The sequence below is a fragment of the Hordeum vulgare genome, chromosome 4H, assembly GCF_904849725.1.
Source record: "Hordeum vulgare subsp. vulgare chromosome 4H, MorexV3_pseudomolecules_assembly, whole genome shotgun sequence".
Lineage (NCBI taxonomy): Eukaryota > Viridiplantae > Streptophyta > Magnoliopsida > Poales > Poaceae > Hordeum > Hordeum vulgare.
In genome coordinates this window covers 11,603,513-11,624,168 of record NC_058521.1, presented here as the reverse complement: position 1 = coordinate 11,624,168, position 20,656 = coordinate 11,603,513, and the positions used below count along the sequence as shown (strand labels likewise).

Below are 20,656 nucleotides of genomic sequence, written 5' to 3'. Positions count from 1 at the left end.
AGTCTATTCAATTCTTCATATGCGTTCTATTTGAAACTTTGTTCAAAATCCTCACTGCGTCCTTGTCAGCTGATGATTTTGTAACGAAAATCCTCAAATCTTCAAAAATTGTTTCTTTAAAGACATAGTAACTGAACCCCCACTTCCCACCATCGGATAACCACGATCTCCACTATCTCCACCGCATCGTACGGGAGCTACACGTGTCCTGCGGAGACGTAGAGACAGGGGCTATTTGGTCCGACATTTTCGTGCCAAACAGTAACTTTTGGCTATAAATATGTCCTTATCCCCCTCGGCATCCTCTTCTTCGCCTCATCGCTCTCCTGCCACAGCACACTCCACCGAACCCTAGCGCCATCGATGGTAGTCTCGTCGCCGGTGAGGAAGAGCTTCACTGCCTCGACTTCTTCGTCGCCAGAACCACGCCGGAGTCGGACCATCTTCGTCCGCCGCCACCGTAGACGTCCTCTGTCGCCAAGTTAGGGTGCATTGGACACTCGAACGAAGAGCCTCTCCACACACAACTTTCTGTGTTCTTCGTGCGCACCTTCCAGGGTAAATATATCCCATTTTTACAGCAAGTTAGATCTAAAATTTTACATCCTCTATGTGAAATCTGTTTCTCCTCAAGATACGATGCGCACTTGATTCCTCAAACACTACCTATCACCACAATCATTGATGAACTATGCTAAGCATCTAAGATTATCACGAGATTCCTCAATTGTGCGAATTTTCGGATCTGTACAACTCTGGAACCCAAGAACAGTATGCTTAGGCAAATTCCTCAACCACTGGTTATATTCCTCAAACTGTCAAACTTTTTCATTTTCCTCAAATCTGAGAACGCATATGACCTCTCCAAATTCCTCGCAACCATACTCTGTTCACAGGTACACACATGTCAGCTGATGAATCTCTCGGTTCTCATCACATTAACTCATTTGCAGCGTTTCTGGAAGAGACTCTTCAAGGCTCATCAGAATCCTGAAGAGTTCAAAATCATCAGCAAAATCCTCAACTAAAGAAAATGGAGGAAGACAAAAAACAGAAGGGAGGAAAGAAACTTGAGCAAAACACAGCTGCTGATATCCCTGAGGACATTTACTTGGACTATTGCACGCTTGATGAACATGAGACAATGGCCAAGAGAAAGATACGGCTGCAGAAGATTGAACGCCGATGGGCGAAGGAATGGAAGGAGTACAGGTTTGTGACTTCCAAATATGCGAAGAAATTCGCTTTGAAGCCTCCTGGCAGAAGGGCCCCACTTGAGGATCATCAAGTAGCACATCCCTCAAGCCTCAAGACCATTGATGACTATCCAGATGAAAAGGAAAAGCATCTGGCTAAGCTCAAGAAGCAGGCAGAAGCTGCAGTGAGGAAATTTAATGAATCCTCAGCTGCTGCCTCTGGTGCTGCTAATTCCTCAGCTGCAGAAACCTCAGGCTCAGAAATTCCTCAAATGCAGTCTGTGCCATCAAAGCCAAGGGCTCCAAAGCCTCAAGAGAAGTCTGCTCAGGCTTCTGTCACAAAACCCTCAACACCAAAACCCTCATTACCAAAACCTTCAACACCAAAACCATCAGCGCAAAAACCCTCAGTACCAATCTCCTCAGCATCTAAATCCTCAGCTCCAACCCCACAGCCTCAAGAGAAACCAGTACCGAAGCATGCCGTGAAGCCTACGACCGCCAGCTCCAGCTCCTCACTCCCAGCTGCAACTAGCTCGGAGGCAAAGTCTTCAACACCTCCTGCGAAGACTTTGGCAACTGCTGAACGTGCACCTTTGCCCAGCCCCAGCAAAATCATCGCAGTCCCCTCTGCATCAGAGGGAAGTGATGAATATGATGATGAAACCCTGCAAGCCATCATCAGAAACAAGCAAGAAAGAGTAGCTCAAGCATCAGGCAGTGCTATTCCTCTGGCCATGGACCCTAAGGTCCTCCTTGACTACATCAATATTTGGTATGAGGACCCAAACACTCCTATTGATGATTTGAAGCTTCCCCCTGGCATCAGCCACATGGTGGCCACCTTCATAAATGAATCCGAGTGGAAAGAACAGCAGGCGAGGCAGGCAAAAGTTGCAAAGATCAAAAAGGAGAAATTCCTCAGGTAGAATCTCCTCAAACTGACTCCTGATGCACTGGTGACTACATAGGCAGAGCTGCAAAAATTGACTGACAAGTACGCCAAGCTGTCAGATCGCAAAAACCTCAAGAGCAATTTCATCAAGCTGGCCACTAGTGCTATTGATGACTACAACAAGAGAACCGCACCCCCAGCACCAACTCCTCAGCCCTTGGTTGAGGAGCCAGCAGATGCATCTCCTCATGAGGAGGAAACTCCTCAAGCTGAGGAAGTACACCAAGAGCGTCGTGTTGATGAACCGGCCATTCAAGAAATCATCACGGAAACTCCAACTGATGAAAATGTTGCCACTGATGAGACTGCTCCTGATCCAGCTGCTTCATCAAAGCAGGCTGATGACTCTGTTCCAGCTGGTTCCTCAATACCAGCTGAAGAAACTGTAGAGAGAACACCTTCACCAACAGCTTCGAAGGTGAAGAAGATAATTCCGTCTGCATCAGATGTGAAGAAAACAAGGGCTGCTGAAAAAGGAAGCCAAGAAGAGAAAAGCCTCCTCATCAGTAGATGAAACAGAGGCAAAGCGCCTCAAAGAAATTGAAGAAACTGCTCCTCTAGACCCGGTGCCTATCAATGTCGCCCCTTCCTATGAGATGGTTGTCATTGATGACCCAGCTACGAAGGCAGATGAGGAAATGAAGGATGTCGCTCCTGAGGAACACACTGATGAGGAAGTTCAGATTGACGACAGTCCTCAACCTCTTATTCCTCAGACAGAAACTGCTCAGGCATCAGCTGCACCAGCTGATGAAACTACTTCTGTCACAGAACCAGCTGAGGAAGAACAAGCTGAAAATCCTCAAGCTGACGAAATCCAACACTCTGAGCAAAATCTTCAAGATGAGGAACAGGCTGATCCAACTCCTCCAACTGAGAAAGAAGCAGAAATTCCTCAGCCCGAAGCTCAGTCAGAGAAAGCACCATCTCCTCAGCATGAATTACCAGCTGATGAAATTCCTCACCCTGAGGAAAATGCTGAAGAAAATGTACCCGCCCAAGACAATGCATTCATTGTGCTCAACCCAGAGACTGCTATTGTTCTCTACCCCTATTCCTCAGCAAAATCTTCAGCCAGTTCAGCGTCATCCATTCTCCAAGCGTCCAAAGTTTCAGAAAGAAAATTTCTTTGAGGAACGCATGTACTTCATCGGGGAGAACCCTTATGACAAGCCTCAAATGAGGCATCTGAAGTTTTGGACAAGGACTCAGATGAACTACTATGCCTCTGTACTCTGTGAACGCAACAAGATTTTCCAGCACAGGCATATTCCTCATGTTGAGCTTGAAGCAATACCTTGCCTAGAGCCAGTCCTCAGTGTACTCCACGATGCAGGTTTGCTCCCAATGTGCTCAGACATGTCAGACTGGAACAGCGAGCTTATTCTTCAGTTCTATGCCACTCTTCATATATCTGGCAACCCTGAAGACATCAACACTTGGGTGTTTGACTGGATGTCACAAAACACTCACTACAAGGCTCCTGCTTCTGAACTCCTCAGAGAACTGCCCGTACCAATTCCCTCAGATGGGGCAGTGAAGCTTTATGGTGAGCGTGAACTGCCAAATGGAATGATGGAAGTCCTCATGAAGCCTTTGGCTGCAGGAAAATCTTCAAGAACAACCTTCCTCGCCCACGAGCTCAAGTACACACCCTGGTCTGTTTACAGAATCCTCTGCAGTGTGCTAGCACCGATCAAAGGCCATGACGATGAAGAAGATGTTGTAGGCCTCATGAAGAATATCCTCTTCAACATCATTCACGGTATTCCTATCAATATCCATGATTTCTTCTTGAGGACTTTGGCCGACAATGCCATGTGCCCCTTTGATCACAAGATATATGCCCCGTGGATCATGAGATTCATCAGGAAAAGGACAGGCATCAACTTTCATGCTGATTGTCAAAACCATGTTGGTTATATGCCTCCTATTCGGGTAAACAACAAGACTTTCGAGCCCACTGAAGGAAAAGGAAAATCTGTGATTGAAGAAGGCAGCAGGCCCCTTGATGGCCAGTTCAGAGAGCCAGAAGCATATTCTTCATGGGACGATACTGAGACTCGTCCAGCAAGCCCAGTTCCTCCTCGCGTGCTGAATACCAGAGAGCTCCTCCTTAGTCTTCACCAGAAGGTGGATCGCAACCACAAATGGGTCAAACGCCAGTTTGGTGCCATTGTGAAAACCCTCACTGAAACACAGAACTCTGTGAAGATTAACCATCACTATCTGCATGAGGCTTTCGATCGCACCTGGGCTACACTTGCACATCTGAAGACTCAGACTGAGCTTGAAGAAATGGACTTTGAGCGAGACTTTGACTGGTCGTGGCCTCCCAAGAAGAAGTTCAGGCCCATTCCAGTGCCAGACCTTGAAGACAGCTCCTTTTCTTCATTCCGCACTGCTGAATCTGATGAAGAACAGCTTGACACTGCAACCGGCCCAAGGAAGAAGACTACTCCCAAGAAGCATCACGGCTCTTCCTCGACCGCCAAGAAATGAAGTCTTCACGGGCGTTAGTCCTCAGTTTGTCCCCTTTTGTCACTCGATGACAAAGGGGGAGAAACTCGAGAGTTAGTCTTCAAGCGGGATATTTTTGGGGCTTATAAACTATATTTAAGTTACAAACTCTTGGCTCTTCTGAAGTTTTTATGTAATGAGTTGTAACTTAAGCCCGATGGTACTCTGACGCTTTTGAACGTTTTTCTTCGCATGCTTATTCCTCAAGTTTCAATGCACGCATGCTGGAATTCGTCAGATACCATTTGTCATCATGCATCTTCATTTTCTTCATATGATATGTTATATGTATGCATGATTTACAAGACTCAGGGGGAGATCTCCATGATATAAATCATCAATGTGCATTTGCTATGAAAAGCAAAATCCTCAAGATATGCACATCTTCAGGGGGAGTCTCTCTGAATCTCGTTTTCAAATTCCTCAAATGAGTATTTACACTTCATATTTTTAATCCCTGTTGAAGACTTAACCTAATTGTCATCAACCACCAAAAAGGGGGAGATTGTAAGTGCATCTAGTGCCCCTTAGTGATTTTGGTGGTTTGAAGACTTATAGGTTAAGTATCTGATGTGTTTGTGAGTGTACACAGGATCTATAAGTCATTGAGGAGTTTGAGATATTTGAAGAATATCGACCCCTAAAAATATATGTCTTCAGTTGAAGAAATTGGTCTGAAGCTGAAGAAATGAATCGCGAGGAATCTGCGATGAAATTGATATTCCTCATGAAGATACTGATATTGAGAAGTCCGGTGGTTCCTGAAGAAAATAATTCTCAAGAATTTGAAGCATGAAGATTTACACTTTCTGTTTTACTTTCTTCGCATTTGAGTAATAGGAACACCGTACTGTTAAAGGGGGTCGAAGTTACACTATGGAATGAATTTCCTCATGATGCTCAACCCAAGCCTAATCCTATCAAAAGCCTCAAGTGAGGAATATGAGTGACATGAGGACTCTCACAGTTGAGGGTTCCGACCGTTTTGATAACCACGTCAAGTCACTGGTCTTATCCACTCCAACGGTCATATTATCTAAGGGCATTAGTGTCAAATCATGTCGGGATGCTCCTAGGCTATAAATAGCCACCCCCCACAACCACTAGCTGGTTGGCTGCTCCGTTAGAAACTGACACTTGTCATAAGAGCAACCCAAATTCCTCAGAGCTTTCGAGAGTAATTCATCAGTGAGGAAACACCCCACCCACCGAAACCACAAACCAACAACAGTCTTCACTGAGAAACGGGTTCTAATTCCTCAACTCTTTACTTCTCTTGTATTGTGTGTTGATGACTTTCAATGTGACTATTTGAAGAATTTGCTGAAGACTTTCTCTGAATTTCCTCAACCCCAAATTCTTCACGATAGTTAATCATCATATGTATTCTGCGTGCGTGCTTACTGTGCAATCTGTTTTCACGTTCTTCACTTTGAAATACTGCTGTTGTGAACGTTTGTACGTCTGATCCTTTACTGTTTCCGTTGTAAGTTAGTCATCAGTGAGGAATTTCCTCAAAAGGAATTTCCTTAGTGATGAAATTCTAAAAATCTCCTATTCACCCCCCCCTCTAGTCGATATAACGCACTTTCAGGTTTTGATTATATGGGACCTTTTCCAAAGTCCAACGGGTACACTTATATCCTAGTTGTTGTTGAATACGTTACTAAGTGGGTAGAAGCTATCCCAAGTAGTAGTGCTGATCACAACACCTCTATTAGGATGCTTAAAGAAGTTATTTTCCCTAGATTTGGAGTCCCTGGATATCTAATGACTGATGTTGGTTCACATTTCATTCATCGTGCTTCCCGTAAAATGCTTGCTAAGTACGATGTCAATCATAGAATTGCATCTCCCTATCATCGTCAGTCCAATGGTCAAGTAGAGCTAAGTAATAGAGAGATTAAACTAATTCTGCAAAAGACTGTTAATAGGTCTAGAAAGAATTGATCTAAGAAGCTTGATGATGCACTGTGGGCTTATAGAGCTGCTTATAAAAGTCCCATGGGCATGTCTCCGTACGAAATGGTTTACGGTAAAGCATGTCATTTACCTCTTGAGCTAGAGCATAAGGCTTATTGGGCAATCAAAGAGCTCAACTTTGATTTCAAACTTTATGGTGAGAAGAGGTTATTTGATATTAGCTCACTTGATGAATGGAGAAATCAGGCATATGAGAATGCCAAGTTGTTCAAAGAAAAAGTTAAGAGGTGGCATGATAAAAGGATACAAAAACGTGAGTTCAATGTAGGTGATTATGTCTTGCTATACAATTTTCGTTTAAGATTTTTTGCACGCAAGCTTCTCTCCAAGTGGGAAGGTCCTTACATTGTCGAGGAAGTATATCGTTCCGGTGCCATTAAGATCAACAACACGGAAGGTAATTTTCCGAGAGTGGTAAATGGGCAAAGAATCAAGAATTATATCTCAGGTACTCCCATAAATGTTGAAAGCAATATTATCAATACCATAACTCCGTAGGAGTACATAAGGGATATTTATCAGCCTGTTTTAGACTCCGAAAACGAAGAGGTATGTGATTCGGTAAGTAAACCGACTCCAAAACTTTTCCAGTAGGAATTTTTCTCCGTTTTGGAATTTTTAGAAAAATAGAAACATTTGAAGTAGTTCGGAAAGCGCACGAGGAGGTGGCAAGCCTACCAGGCACGGGCCAGCCCCTGGCCGCGCGTGGGGGGCTTGTGACCACCTCCCGGACTCCGTTTTCTTGCGGAGTACTCCTTCTGGTCGGGAAAAATACATTATATATTCTCCCGAAAGGTCTGACCCTCGTATCACGCAATTATCCTCTGTTTTCATTTCGAGCCTGTTTCTGCTGCAGATTTAGAGCAAGATGTCGTCTCAGGAATCTGTAGGGGAGAACGATCTCCCTCAAGTCTATGAAGAAGTAAATGCTGATCTGAAAAGAATGGAGGTCATGGAGGCCAAGGAAAGGCTACCTGAAGAAACTGAGGGCAATCTGTACTCAACAAGGAAGAAGCTGAGGAAGAGGATTTTCTTCAACCCTACCTCCACCTTTTACCTCCATTCTTGATCGAGCTCTTGAGGTTATGTGAAACAACTCGTGCTCGTAATACTTATCTCACTCATGAAGTTGTTTTGCTGGAGAAACACATCACAGAGCTCCAAGGTATAAATCAAAGATTGATGGCCCTCTTGGAATCAAAAGACAAGACAGCTCCACCACCATCACCTTCAAAGGAAGACAACTAAGCACGGGTATGGGAAATCCCCTTGGCTTGTGCCAAGCTTGGGGGAGTTGTCCCGGTATCATATCACCATCACATATTTTGCCTTTACCTTTTTCTTAGCTCGTTCCTTTTTGGTTTTATCTTCCTCTAGTAGAATAAAGTTCTTAGTGTTTAGGCTTGAGTTTTGCTTTGTGTCACCCCCGTTGTATTCGAGCTCATGTGTCATATAATAAAGAGTGTTTTAGTTAAGGGCCCTGCCTCATGCCATGATCAAAAGAAAAGAATGATAAAAGAACAAAAGCATGAAAGATCATGTAATGATCTTATGGGAAGTGACAGCTTCACATATAAAAAGAATGTTGATTGAAACTTGTTGCGGGTGGACAAACGTAGACCTTGGTCATTGTTGCAATTAATTGGAAGTAATAAAGAAGGAGAGGTTCACATATAAATATATCATCTTGGGCACCATCTATGATTGTGAACACTCACTAAACTATTACATGTTTAGAAGTAGATGTTGGACAAGAAAGACAACATAATGAATTATGTTTTCTTGGTTCCGAACAATGATTATATGACTAGAGATCCCTTAGCATGTGACGATTGCTTCCACCTCATATCAGCCAAAACTTCCGCACTAAGTAGAGATACTACTTGTGCATCCATAAACCTTCAACCCAGTTTTGCCATGAGAGTCCACCATACCTACCTATGGATTGAATAAGATCCCTCAAGTAAGTTGTCATAGGTGCAATAAATAAAAAATGCTCCCTAAATATGTATGATCTATTAGTGTGTGGAAAATAAGCTTTGTACGAACCTGTGATGAGGAAGACATAAAAGCGACAAACTGCATAATAAAGTTCTTTATCATAGGAGGCAATATAAAGTGACGTTCCTCACACTAAGAGGTCACACATACAAACCTCAAAAGCGCATGACAACCTCTGCTTCCCTCTGCGAAGGGCCTATCTTGTACCTTTACTTTTTGTCCTTAAAAGTGTCATGGTGGTCGACACCAATTCCTTTTTTCGCCTTTATCTTGGCTAACGTCATATTCTAGGGAAAGATCTATATTCATATGTCAACTTGGAAGTAAGTATTCATGGATTATTATTGTTGACATTACCCTTGAGGTAAGTAGTTGGGAGGCAAAACTATAAGCCCCTATATTTCTCTGTGTCCAACTGAAACTTTGATCTCATGAGTACCACATGAGTTGTAGCAATTGTAGAAGACGAAAGGATGATTGAGTATGTGGATTTGCTTTACAAGCTCTTACTTGACTCTTTCCGATGTTATGATAAATTGCAAATGCTTCAATGACTAAAGGCTATTGGTTGTTAATTCTCAATAAGGTTCTTGATTCATACTCTACTTTGTGAAGGAATTATCACTTTAGCATAGGAGAGTATATGATGTTATTGCTGTTCTGATTATGATCATGATGCTTGCATGTCTGTATCTTGTTTTGTCGACACCTCTATCTCTAAACATGTGGGCATATTTATTGATCTCGGTTTCGCTTGAGGACAAGCGAGGTCTAAGCTTGGGGGAGTTGATATGTCCATTTTGGATCATGCTTTCATGTTGATATTTATCGCTTTATGGGTTGTTATTACACTTCACGGCACAATACTTATGCCTTTTCTCTCTTATTTTACAAGGTTTACATGAAGAGGGAGAATGCCGACAGCTGGAATTCTGGCCTGAAAAAGGAGCAAGTTTGAGATACCTATTCTGCGCAACTCCAAAAGCCGTGAAAATCAACGAGGAATTATTTTGGAATTTATAAAAAATACTGGGCGGAAGAAGTACCAGAGGGGAGCCACCAGGAGGCCACAAGCCTGCTAGGCGCGGCCTACCCCCCTGACCGCTCCTAGGGGGCTTGTGGGCTCCCTGTTGGCCCTCTGGCTCCCCTCTTTTTCTATAAGAAGGGTTTCGGGAGGAATCGCTGCCGCCACGAGGTGGAACTTAAGCAGAACCAATCTAGAGCTCCGGCAGGGTCGTCCTGCCGGGGAAACTTCCCTCCCGGAGGGGGAAATCGTCGCCATCGTCATCACCAACACTCCTCTCATCGGAGGGGACTCATCACCATCAACATCTTCATTAGCACCATCTCATCTCCAAACCCTAGTTCATCTCTTGTAACCAATCTCCGTCTCGCTACTCCGATTGGTACTTGTAAGGTTGCTAGTAGTGTTAATTACTCTTTGTAGTTGATGCTAGTTGGATTACTCGGTGGAAGATTATATGTTCAGACCCTTGATGCTATTCAATACCTCTCTGGTCATGAACATAATTATGCTTTGTGAGTAGTCACTTTTGTTCCTGAGGACTTGGGATAAGTCTTGCTATAAGTAGTCATGTGAATTTGGTATTCGTTCGATATTTTGATGCATTGTATGTTGTTTTTCCTCTAGTGGTGTTATGTGAACATAGACTACATAACACTTCACCATTATTTGGTCCTAGAGGAAGGCATTGGGAAGTAATAAGTAGATGATGGGTTGCTAGAGTGACAGAAGCTTAAACCCTAGTTTATCCGTTGCTTCGTAAGGGATTGATTTGGATCCACTAGTTTAATGCTATGGTTAGACTTAGTCTTAATTCTTCTTTCGTAGTTGCGGATGCTTGCGAGAGGGGTTAATCATAATTGGGAGGTTTGTCCAAGTAAGGGCAGCACCCAAGCACCAGTCCACCCACATATCAAACTATCAAAGTAGCGAACGCGAATCATATGAACATGATGAAAACTAGCTTGACAGAAATTCCCATGTGTCCTCGGGAGCGCTTTACCTCCTATAAGAGTTTGTCCAGGCTTGTCCCTTGCTACAAAAGGGATTGGACCACTTTGCTGCACCTTTGTTACTTGCTACTTGCTACGAATTATCTTATCACACAACTATCTGTTACCGATAATTTCAGTGCTTGCAGAGAATACCTTGCTGAAAACCACTTGTCAGATCATTCTGCTCCTCATTGGGTTCGACACTCTTACTTATCGAAAGGACTACGATAGATCCCGTACACTTGTGGGTCATCAGTGCCAGAATATTTCCAATGTGCATTGGTCCTACCATCCCCCCCTCCCCCCGCGGCCCAGTAAACCCAGCACGATTTTCAGTTGAGGTGAGAATTATCTTCTTGCTAAGACGGGGCACGTATAACATATTTATTTTCAGTTGATTTTTTTTTCTTCTTGCTAAGACTAGGACATGTAGTTTTGTAAACAACATAACTGACAATAGTAAAAATACAAATATTAAGAAAAAGGCATATGAGGCACTGCAGCCGCAATAAACGAAAATTCTTACCTCGGAATGTGCTTGAATGTATGGAGAAAGATTTTCACCGGCATAGGAAATTACATCAACAAGCAGCCATGCGCAATCAGCAAGTGTCTTCCTTTTCTCCAGAAGCTCTGGTGCCATTCCATGTGAACCTTTCTCCCATCTCAAGGAAAATGAAAGCCTCATTATACAATTACTGATAAGGTCAAACCCATTTTTCTTACTACTGCCATTTATCTTGGAAGAACTGCCCCCACGGATCTGCTCTTGAGCAGTCAGTAGTAGAACAGCAGACTGGATAATTTTTCCATCCTCAATGTAATTCCAGGGCTCTTGAAGTAGATTATTTGTTCCTTTTTCAAGAAGTCTAGTTGTGTCCAAGAATATCTTCTGAAAAACAAAAAGGATAAAACATCTAAGCCCATTTAGCATTCATATGCAAGCAGAGTAATGTTGACTAATCTTTCTATATATCGCCGTGTTTTCCTATCAAAGAAAATATGGATTAGGGACAATTTCCAAGGCAAATAAAATAAAATTAATTACTATCGGCAGTTTTTGTATATTTTATTGATGATGTTTTATCCTATACTATAAGAACATACACTGCACATGAAGTAAGACAAAAAGGATTAACAAATGAAAACTTTACTGTCTCTGACAAGTTGAGATGAAAGGATGCTCGGTACTTAGTACCACAAATTTCATTAGCACTTGTCACGGGTTTATGGTATGACCACATTTACTCTTTGGGTCAAGCTGCAAAAGTAGTATTTCGTATAGGGAGGGAAGTGAAACAGACCATTTCAGGTAGACACAGCAGATGAATAAGCTTGTAGATATAATCTAGATGATTATGTCTGCGAGAAAGATTGTCCTCCAGATTGTCCTCCAGATACTTATGCAGGCAAGTATTCTCAACTGCAACATGGAGCGGGAGTAGATTCTCAATGACACGACTGCCAACTGTGCGCACATTGCGTGATGCACCATGGCGTAAAAGCAGCTTGATCATGTCAAGAGAGAACCTTTCAGCAGCTTCGTGGAGCGGGAAGTAACCATATTTGTTTATGCAGTTGGGATTGGCGTGCATTCCATAGAGCTCAGGTGCCATGCCCTCCAATACGGCTTTTGCACATCGCAGGGCATTGAAACTGACAATGAAGGTTAAGGTTTGTGCGGTGATGGTATAACCTGATGACATGCCCCGGCCTGCACAGTTCCCGAATAATCTCAGGAAGCACTGGACACTATCCTTTTCAAGGATGGGCTCCAATTCAACATATTTGTCCAAGAAGGTATCACCCGTCCACTAGATGAGTCCGTCACAATTGAAAAAGGTGAAAGGCATCAGTTATTATCCAACTAAAAGCACAACAAAATAAAATGTCTTGTGGTCTATGGAGGTGCACGTATGAACAACAACAATGAAAACAACAAGACCTTGTAACCCAAGCAAGTTGGTGTAGGCTAAAGATAAAACCAAACATGAGGTAGCAACAAGGAGGGAGGAGGAAGTTAGATGGTTCAGGCATGTGAATCCACATGTTCCGAACCAAGCTTCGTATATGACAACAAGTAATGTAATGGAATGAGTCATCCAACAAATTATGTAAACGAAGGCAACACAAACCTGGGGAGCAGGGTCTGGGATGATTATGTCGTTTGCTATGGTCTTGGCGATCTCAATATGCCTTTTTACCATAATCTGAAAGAGAGAATGTCAAGAGTCAGCACTGGGAAAGAAAAAACAAGGCAAGAGGAATATCGCACAAATGGATAGTTATCATACCTCTTTAACCTTTTTCAAACTAAAACCCTCAGTAACTTGAAAGCGAAGGACAGGGTAATCCGGATAATCATTTCTTACTGTAATTGCTTCATCTTTACCATTGACGTTAGCTATGCTCAGAGCAAGTTTCTCGTTCTTCTGCGGTGTTTTAAATTTCAAGTTCATCCTTTTGTTTTCCTGAAACAAGGAAGTTTAATCTCGATGGAATCATGTTCCAAATACGTGTACTACAGGGGAAACTGAAATAAAATGAGTCCAATCCTATATATTCGCTGGTTAATGACCCCCATGAATAACTGAATTGCCCTTGCTGATGCCACCTGAAGCACAACGAGATACTATGTCACATCACATGCAATGCAAGCAACGACTACCAACTACTCCCGCTGTAAACAAATATAAGAGCGTTTAAATCACTAAAGTAGTGATCTAAACGCTCTTATATTTCTTTACGGAGGAAGTACTTAATAAGCAAAAGAACATGTTTACCTTCATATAAGAAACACGTCATGAATCAGTGGTCGTATATACGTACAGCTCTAGAGCACATACACACGGATGGCTGGGAATCAACCGAGACTAAATACTGACTGCGCCGACAAAACAAAGGTGCAGGAAAAATAAGGTTCCAGTCCAATGTTCAGATTAGAGAACCGTCAGAGAGAGGTTTTATGCTCATATCGGAAGCTGGATCAACCAAGAAGGACGCGACAACGATAATTCATCTAGGGCCGGCTTTGCAATCAGCTTTAGTCGAGCGTAATAATCCGTAAACCTATCAGAGAAGGCCGGCCCGACTAACAATTTCATGAGCAAGTAGTCTACTGGGGCAAGATTCGGCACACACAAAAGCCATATGTAGCAGATCATCATCAGATATCAAAGGAGAAGAGAAGGAAGAGCGGTGCGCGTGCGGCGCTAGTATTTGATATCAGGGTGGTCCGCCCCTTTTTTTTGATAAGCAATATGAGAAGTGAATGTTCTAACTAATTACCAATATCAGAAAGAAATAGATCAATATCACATTATGGTCTTGCAAAAGTAGTAAAATTGTCTTGCACAGAAAAATTAGAGTTAAAAGGGAAGGGTACTCGATCCATCATGGTCCGAAGATGTACGTAAGTGAAGAAACATGGCAGCCAGAATTCTACCTAGAGTTACTAAAAGTGAGGCCATATAATGGAGCAAGTATTGACAGGTAACTGAAGGACTGAAATTGAGGCAAAAAAAGCAAACCCTCACTTGTGTTGATACATAAATCTGAGGCAAGGGGTGTTGCACTGAGGCTGGATGCCTGGACCGGGCGGACGGGAAGCCGAGAAGGGGAGGCGGGAGCAGGGAGTGGCTCTTGGTTCCGGCGAACAGACTGCCGACGGGGACGAGAGGAACGACATGACGGCTGGGGGAACGACGAGGCGGTTGTGCGCGAGGGGGACAACTCGTTATATCTGGACAGACATGCATACCGTGCTTGTGTTACTCACGGATGCGTTTTGGTTTTTTTCCTCTTCGGCCCAGTTAAGTATACAAGGTGATCCAAAATGCCAGGGGGGCCGCGGCCCACCCTGGCCACCCTGTACATATGCACCTCGACCTCGACCTCGTTCGCGGGGACCAAGTGATCAGCTTGGTAAGCTATCAACAAAAATTGCAATCAAAGACCTCGTTCGCGGGGAGGCTCGTCGCGGATCTGGTGATTCTGGTCTGGAAGGTGGCGACGGCGCGTACGTCGGCCACTCGCCTCGCGCCGGTACATTGTATCTGACGGCTGGGGGTTTTTTTTTAGAAGGCCACGTGTGGTAAAAAAAGGCCCATTGAAATGATAGACATGTCAGATGGTCCGGCATTGCAAACGAAATCACTAATTGAGGAGTACTTGTTTCAGAGCTTATTGACAACACATCTGCAAGATGGAACACAGAACTGATCAACACAACTTTCTTGCCAATTGGTGCTGACGTTATCGTGAACATTCCTCTTTGCAGCCGACAATACGACGACTATTGGGCTTGGTCTGAGGAAACTAAGGGAGAATTCACGGTCCGATCTTGTTATCGGATGCTCATCACAACGAAGCTTCGACGTGAGGCCTGGCTGGAGGGACGCGGAGGCCCTGCAGATTCCAGTCGAGAGAAGAAGGGCTGGGAGGCTCTTTGGCGGATCCGAGTGCCTTCAAAAATCAAAATCTTCTTGTGGCGGTTGGCGCAAACTTCACTACCCACATCGGATGTTCGCCACCATCGACATATGGCTGCATCTCCATGTTGTGCTATCTGCGGTGCGGAAGACTCCTGGCACCATTCCCTTCTAAACTGCACGATGGCACGATGCGTATGGGCTCTGGCGGAACCAGAGCTGCTTGAACATATGTTGGCGACGGCGGAACCAGATGCGAAGTCCTGGATGTTTAGCATGTTTTCATCAGTGTCTGCGAAGGAATTACTCAGGATGACGGTGACCCTGTGGGCGATCTAGGCAGCTCGGAGGCGGCTTATTCATGAAGGGGAACACCAAAGCCCGTTGTCAACCCATATTTTTGTCAACAGATATATAGAAGAGATCGAAGCTATCGATATGATGAATCTCAAGACGGCCAGGCACCAACCCGCCACGCATGGTCCTACGAGAAGATGGAATCCACCTCCTGCGGGTGATGACCCACAAGTATAGGGGATCAGTCGTAGTCCTTTCGATAAGTAAGAGTGTCAAACCCAACGAGAAGGAGAAGGCTCTGATTAAACGGTTTTCAGCAAGGTAATAACTGCAAGCACTGAAAGTAGCGGTAACAATTGATGGTGTAGTGAGGTGAAACGTAGCAAGCGAAAAGTAACAAGTGACAAGTAGTAGCAACGGTGCAGCAAAGTGGCCCAATCCCTTTTGTAGCAAGGGACAAGCCTGAGCAAAGTCTTATAAGAGGAAAAACGCTCCCGAGGACACACGTGAATTTCTGTCATGCTAGTTTCATCATGTTCATATGATTCGCGTTCGTTACTTTGATAGTTTGATATGTGGGTGGACCGGCGCTTGGGTACTGCCCTTACTTGGACAAGCATCCCACTTATGATTAACCCTCTCGCAAGCATCCGCAACTACGAAAGAAGAATTAAGACAACGACTAACCATAGCATTAAACTAGTGGATCCAAATCAGCCCCTTACGAAGCAACGCATAGACTGGAGTTTAAGCTTCTATCACTCTAGCAACCCATCATCTACTTACTACTCCCCAATGCCTTCCTCTAGGCCCAAATATGGTGAAGTGTATGTAGTCGACGTTCACATAACACCACTAGAGGAAAAACAACATACAACATATCAAAATACCGAATGAATACCAGATTCACATGACTATTATTAGCATGACTTATCCCATGTCCTCAGGAACAAAAGTAACTACTCACAAAGCATAATCATAATCATGATCAGAGGTGTAATGAATAGCATCAAGGATCTGAACATAAACTCTTCCACCAAGTAATCCAACTAGCATCAACTACAAAGAGTAATCAACAGTACTAGCAACCTTACAAGTACCAATCGGAGTCGCGAGACGGAGATTGGTTACAAGAGAGGAACTAGGGTTTGGAGAGGAGATGGTGCTGACGAAGATGTTGATGGAGATGACTCCCCTCCGACGAGAGGAGTGTTGGTGATGACGAAGGCGACGATTTCCCCCTCCGGGAGGGAAGTTTCCCCGGCAGGATCGTCCTGCCGGAGCCCTAGATTGGTTCTTCTCAAGTTCCGCCTCGTGGCGGCGGCGAATCCACGAAAAAGCTCCACCTTGATTTTTTTCTCGGACGAAACCCTTCATATAGCAAAAGAGGGGGGCCAGTGGGCCACCAGGGTGCCCACAAGCCCTGTTGCCGCGGCCAGGGGGGTAGGCCGCGGCAACCAGGCTTGTGGGCCCCTGGCTGCTCCCCTCTGACACTTCTTTCGCCCAGTATTTTTTATATATTCCCAAAAAAATCCACGTTGATTTTCAGGGCATTTTTGAGTTGCGCAGAATAGAGGACTCAGACTTGCTCCTTTTCCAGTCCAGAATTCCAGCTGCCGGTATTCTCCCTCTTCAAATAAACCTTGCAAAATAAGAGAGAAAAGGCATAAGTATGGTTCCACAAAGTATAATAACAGTCCATAAAGCGATAAATATCAACATGAAAGCATGATGCAAAATGGACGTATCAACTCCCCCAAGTTTAGACCTCGCTTGTCCTCAAGCGAAAACCAAGACCCAAAACATGTCCACATGTTTAGGGGTGAAGGTGTCGATAAAACATAATACGGACACGAGGGCATCATGATCACACATAGAACAGCAATACATCATAAAGATTCTTATGGGAAAGTAACAATTCCTTCACAAAGCAAAGCATGAAACAAAAACCTTACCGAGAAGTAGCCAACAACAGTCCAAAGTCATTGAAGCAATTGCAATTTATCATATTATCAGAAAGAGTCAAATAAGAGCTTGTAAGGCAAATCCACATACTCAATCATCTCTTTTGTTTTCCATAATTGTTACAACTCACGTGGTACTCATGGTATCAAAGTTTCAATTGAACACAGAGAAAGATAGGGGCTTATAGTTTTGCCTCCCAACCATTTACCTCAAGGGTAAAGTCAGCTATAATAAAGCATAAGTACTCAGCTCCAAGATGATATATGAATATAGATCTTTCCCAAGCGTATGACGTTCACCAAGAAAAGGCTAAATAAGGAATTGGTGAAGATCACCATGACTCTTACAAAGGCAAAAAGTAAAGGTACAAGATAGGCCCTTCGTACAGGGAAGCAGAGGTTGTCATGCGCTTTTGAGGTTTGGATGCGTGTCCTCTTAGTGCGGAGGAACGTCACTTTATATTGCCTCCTGTGATAAAGAACTTTATTATGCAGTCTGTCGCTTTTATGTCTTCCTCATCACAGGTTCGTACAAAGCTTATTTTCCACACACTAATAGATCATACATATTAGAGAGCAATTTTTATTGCTTGCACCGATGACAACTTACTTGAGGGATCTTATTCAATCCATAGGTAGGTATGGTGGACACTCATGGCAAAACTGGGTTGAAGGTTTATGGATGCACTAGTAGTATCTCTACTTGGTGCGGGAGTTTTGGCTAATAAGAGGTGGAAGCAATCGTCACATGCTAAGGGATCTCTAATCATATAACATTGTTTGGAACCAAACAAACACAATTCATTATGGTGTCTTCCTTGTCCAACATCTACTTCTAAGCATGTAATAGTTTGGTGAGTGCTCACAATTATAGAAGGTGTCTAAGATGGTATATTTATATGTAAACCTCTCTTTCCTTATTACTTCTTATTAATTGCAACAATGACTGGGGTCTATGTTGGTCTATTCTCAACAAATTTCAATCATCATACTTGTTATATGTGAAGCTATCACTTTCCATAAGATCATCTCATGATCTTTCATGCTATCATTCTTTTCATACTTTTGATCAAGGCACAAAACAAAGCCCTTGACTAAGATACTCTTTATTATATAGCTCGCAAGCTCGAATACATTGGGGGAGACACAAGGCAAAAGACTCAAACTAAAACACCAAAGACTTATTCCACTAAGAGAAGAAATAAAAACTGAAAAGGAAAGAACTAAAACAAAGGTAAAAGCAAAAGATATAAAGGTGATACGATACCAGGGCAACTCCCCCAAGCTTGGCATAAGCCAAGGGAGTTGCCCATACCAATGCTTAGTTGTCTTCCTTTGGTGGTGAAGGTGGTGAAGTTGCAACATGAGTTTGATCCTCCATCTTTGATTCCAAGAGAGCTATCAATCTTTGATTTATACCTTTGAGATCTGCGACATGGTTTTCCAGCAAAACAACTTCACGAGAAAGGGAAATATTGCAAGCACGAGTTGTTTCACAAAACCTCAAGAGTTCAATCAAGGATGGAGACATCACGTGGAGGAAGGGTTGGAGAAAATCTACTCCTTCAACGTCTTCAATGTTGGGTTGAACTTCCTCCCTAGCTTGGGTTCTCACCTTAGCTTTGTCCTTGGCTTCCGTGACTTCTACTCTTTTCATATCAGCATCTACTTCTTCATGAACTTGAGGGAGATTATTCTCCCCAACAGATTCCTGAGACATCTTTGCTCTAAATCTCCGGCAGACAACAGGCTCGAAACGAAAACAGAGGAAAACTGCGCGATACGGAGATCAAAACCCTCGGGCGTATATATAATGATTTTTTCTGGACCAGAAGGAGTGCTCCGCAAGAAAACGGAGTCCGGGAGGCACACGAGGTGCCCACAAGCCCTGTTGCCGTAGCCAGGGGGGTAGGTCGCGGCAACCAAGCTTGTGGCCGCCTCGTGCGCTCTCCGGACTGCTTTTTAATTTTCTAATCTTCCAAAAATTCCAAAACAGAGAAAATTTCCTATTAGAAAAGTTTCAGAGTCCAATTACTTACCGAAACAGATACCTCTTCGTTTTCAGGGTCTGAAACAGGCTGACAAACATCCCTTACGTACTCCTCTGGAGTTATGATATTGATGATATTGGTCTCAACATTTATGGGAGTACCAGAGATGTAATGCTTGATTCTTTGCCCATTTACCACTCTAGGAAAATTACCTTCCGTGTTATTGATTTTGATGGCACCGGACGATATACTTCCTCGACAACGTAGGGACCTTCCCATTTAGAGAGAAGCTTGCATGCGAAGAATCTTAAACAAGAATTGTATAGCAGGACATAATCACCTACATTGAACTCTCGTTTTTGTATTATTTTATCGTACCATCTCTTAACCTTTTCCTTGAACAACTTGGCATTCTCATATGCCTGGGCCCTCCATTCATCTAATGAGCTGATATCAAACAACCGCTTCTCACTGGCAAGTTTGAAATCAAAGTTGAGCTCTTTGATTGCCCAATAAGCTTTGTGTTCCAGCTCAAGAGATAAATGACAAGCCTTACCATAAACCATTTTATACGGCGACATGCCCATGGGATTCTTATAAGCAGTCCTATAAGCCCACAGTGCATCGTCAAGTTTGCTAGACCAATTCTTTCGAGATCTATTGACGGTCTTTTGTAAGATCAATTTGATCTCCCTATTACTCAACTCCACTTGACCACTAGACTGAGGATGATAGGGAGATGCAACTCTTTGGTTGACATCATACTTAGCGAGCATCTTGCGGAAAACACCATGAATGAAGTGTGAACCGCCAACAGTCATCAGATATCTAGGGACTCCAAATCTTGGGAAAATGACTTCTTTAAGCATCTTAATAGAGGTGTGGTGATCAACATTTCTAGCGGGGATAGCTTCTACCCACTTAGTGACGTAATCCACAGCAACTAAGATGTGAGTATACCCATTGGAACTCGGGAAAGGTCCCATATAATCAAAGCCCCAGACATCAAATGGTTCAATGACAAGTGAATAGTTCATAGGCATTTCCTGACGCTTACTGATGTTCCCTATTCTTTGGCATTCGTCACAAGAAAAGACAAACTTACGACCATCCTTGAAGAGAGTGGACCAATAGAAACCTGATTGCAATACCTTATGAGCAGTTCTGTCTCCAGCATGGTGTCCTCCGTAGGCTTCGGAATGACAGTTCTGACGGATCTGTCCTTGTTCATGTTCAGGCACACAACGTCTAATAACACCATCTACTCCTTACTTATAAAGGTGAGGATCATCCCAAAAGT

General features: G+C 43.4%; 1 protein-coding gene across 1 annotated transcript; it reads right to left on the bottom strand.

The window, feature by feature from the left end:
- Window positions 1–11,094: 11,094 nt before the first annotated feature.
- On the bottom strand, window positions 11,095–12,881 carry LOC123450182. The gene is made up of 4 exons (XM_045127563.1): window positions 12,810–12,881; window positions 11,979–12,488; window positions 11,201–11,566; window positions 11,095–11,124 (listed from the first exon to the last, which is right to left on the bottom strand). The coding sequence occupies exons 1-4, from the start codon at window positions 12,879–12,881 to the stop codon at window positions 11,095–11,097; spliced, it is 978 nt and encodes a 325-aa protein (XP_044983498.1).
- Between the last annotated feature and the right edge of the window lie 7,775 nt (window positions 12,882–20,656).

Coding starts and splice junctions, on each gene's coding strand:
- LOC123450182 (XM_045127563.1), bottom strand. CDS start 12,881: ATGGTAAAAAGGCATATTGAGATCGCCAAGACCATAGCAAACGACATA. Junction 12,489..12,809: donor TCCCAGACCCTGCTCCCCAG/GTTTGTGTTGCC, acceptor GGACTCATCTAG/TGGACGGGTGATACCTTCTT. Junction 11,125..11,200: donor ACATTCAAGCACATTCCGAG/GTAAGAATTTTC, acceptor TACTATTGTCAG/TTATGTTGTTTACAAAACTA.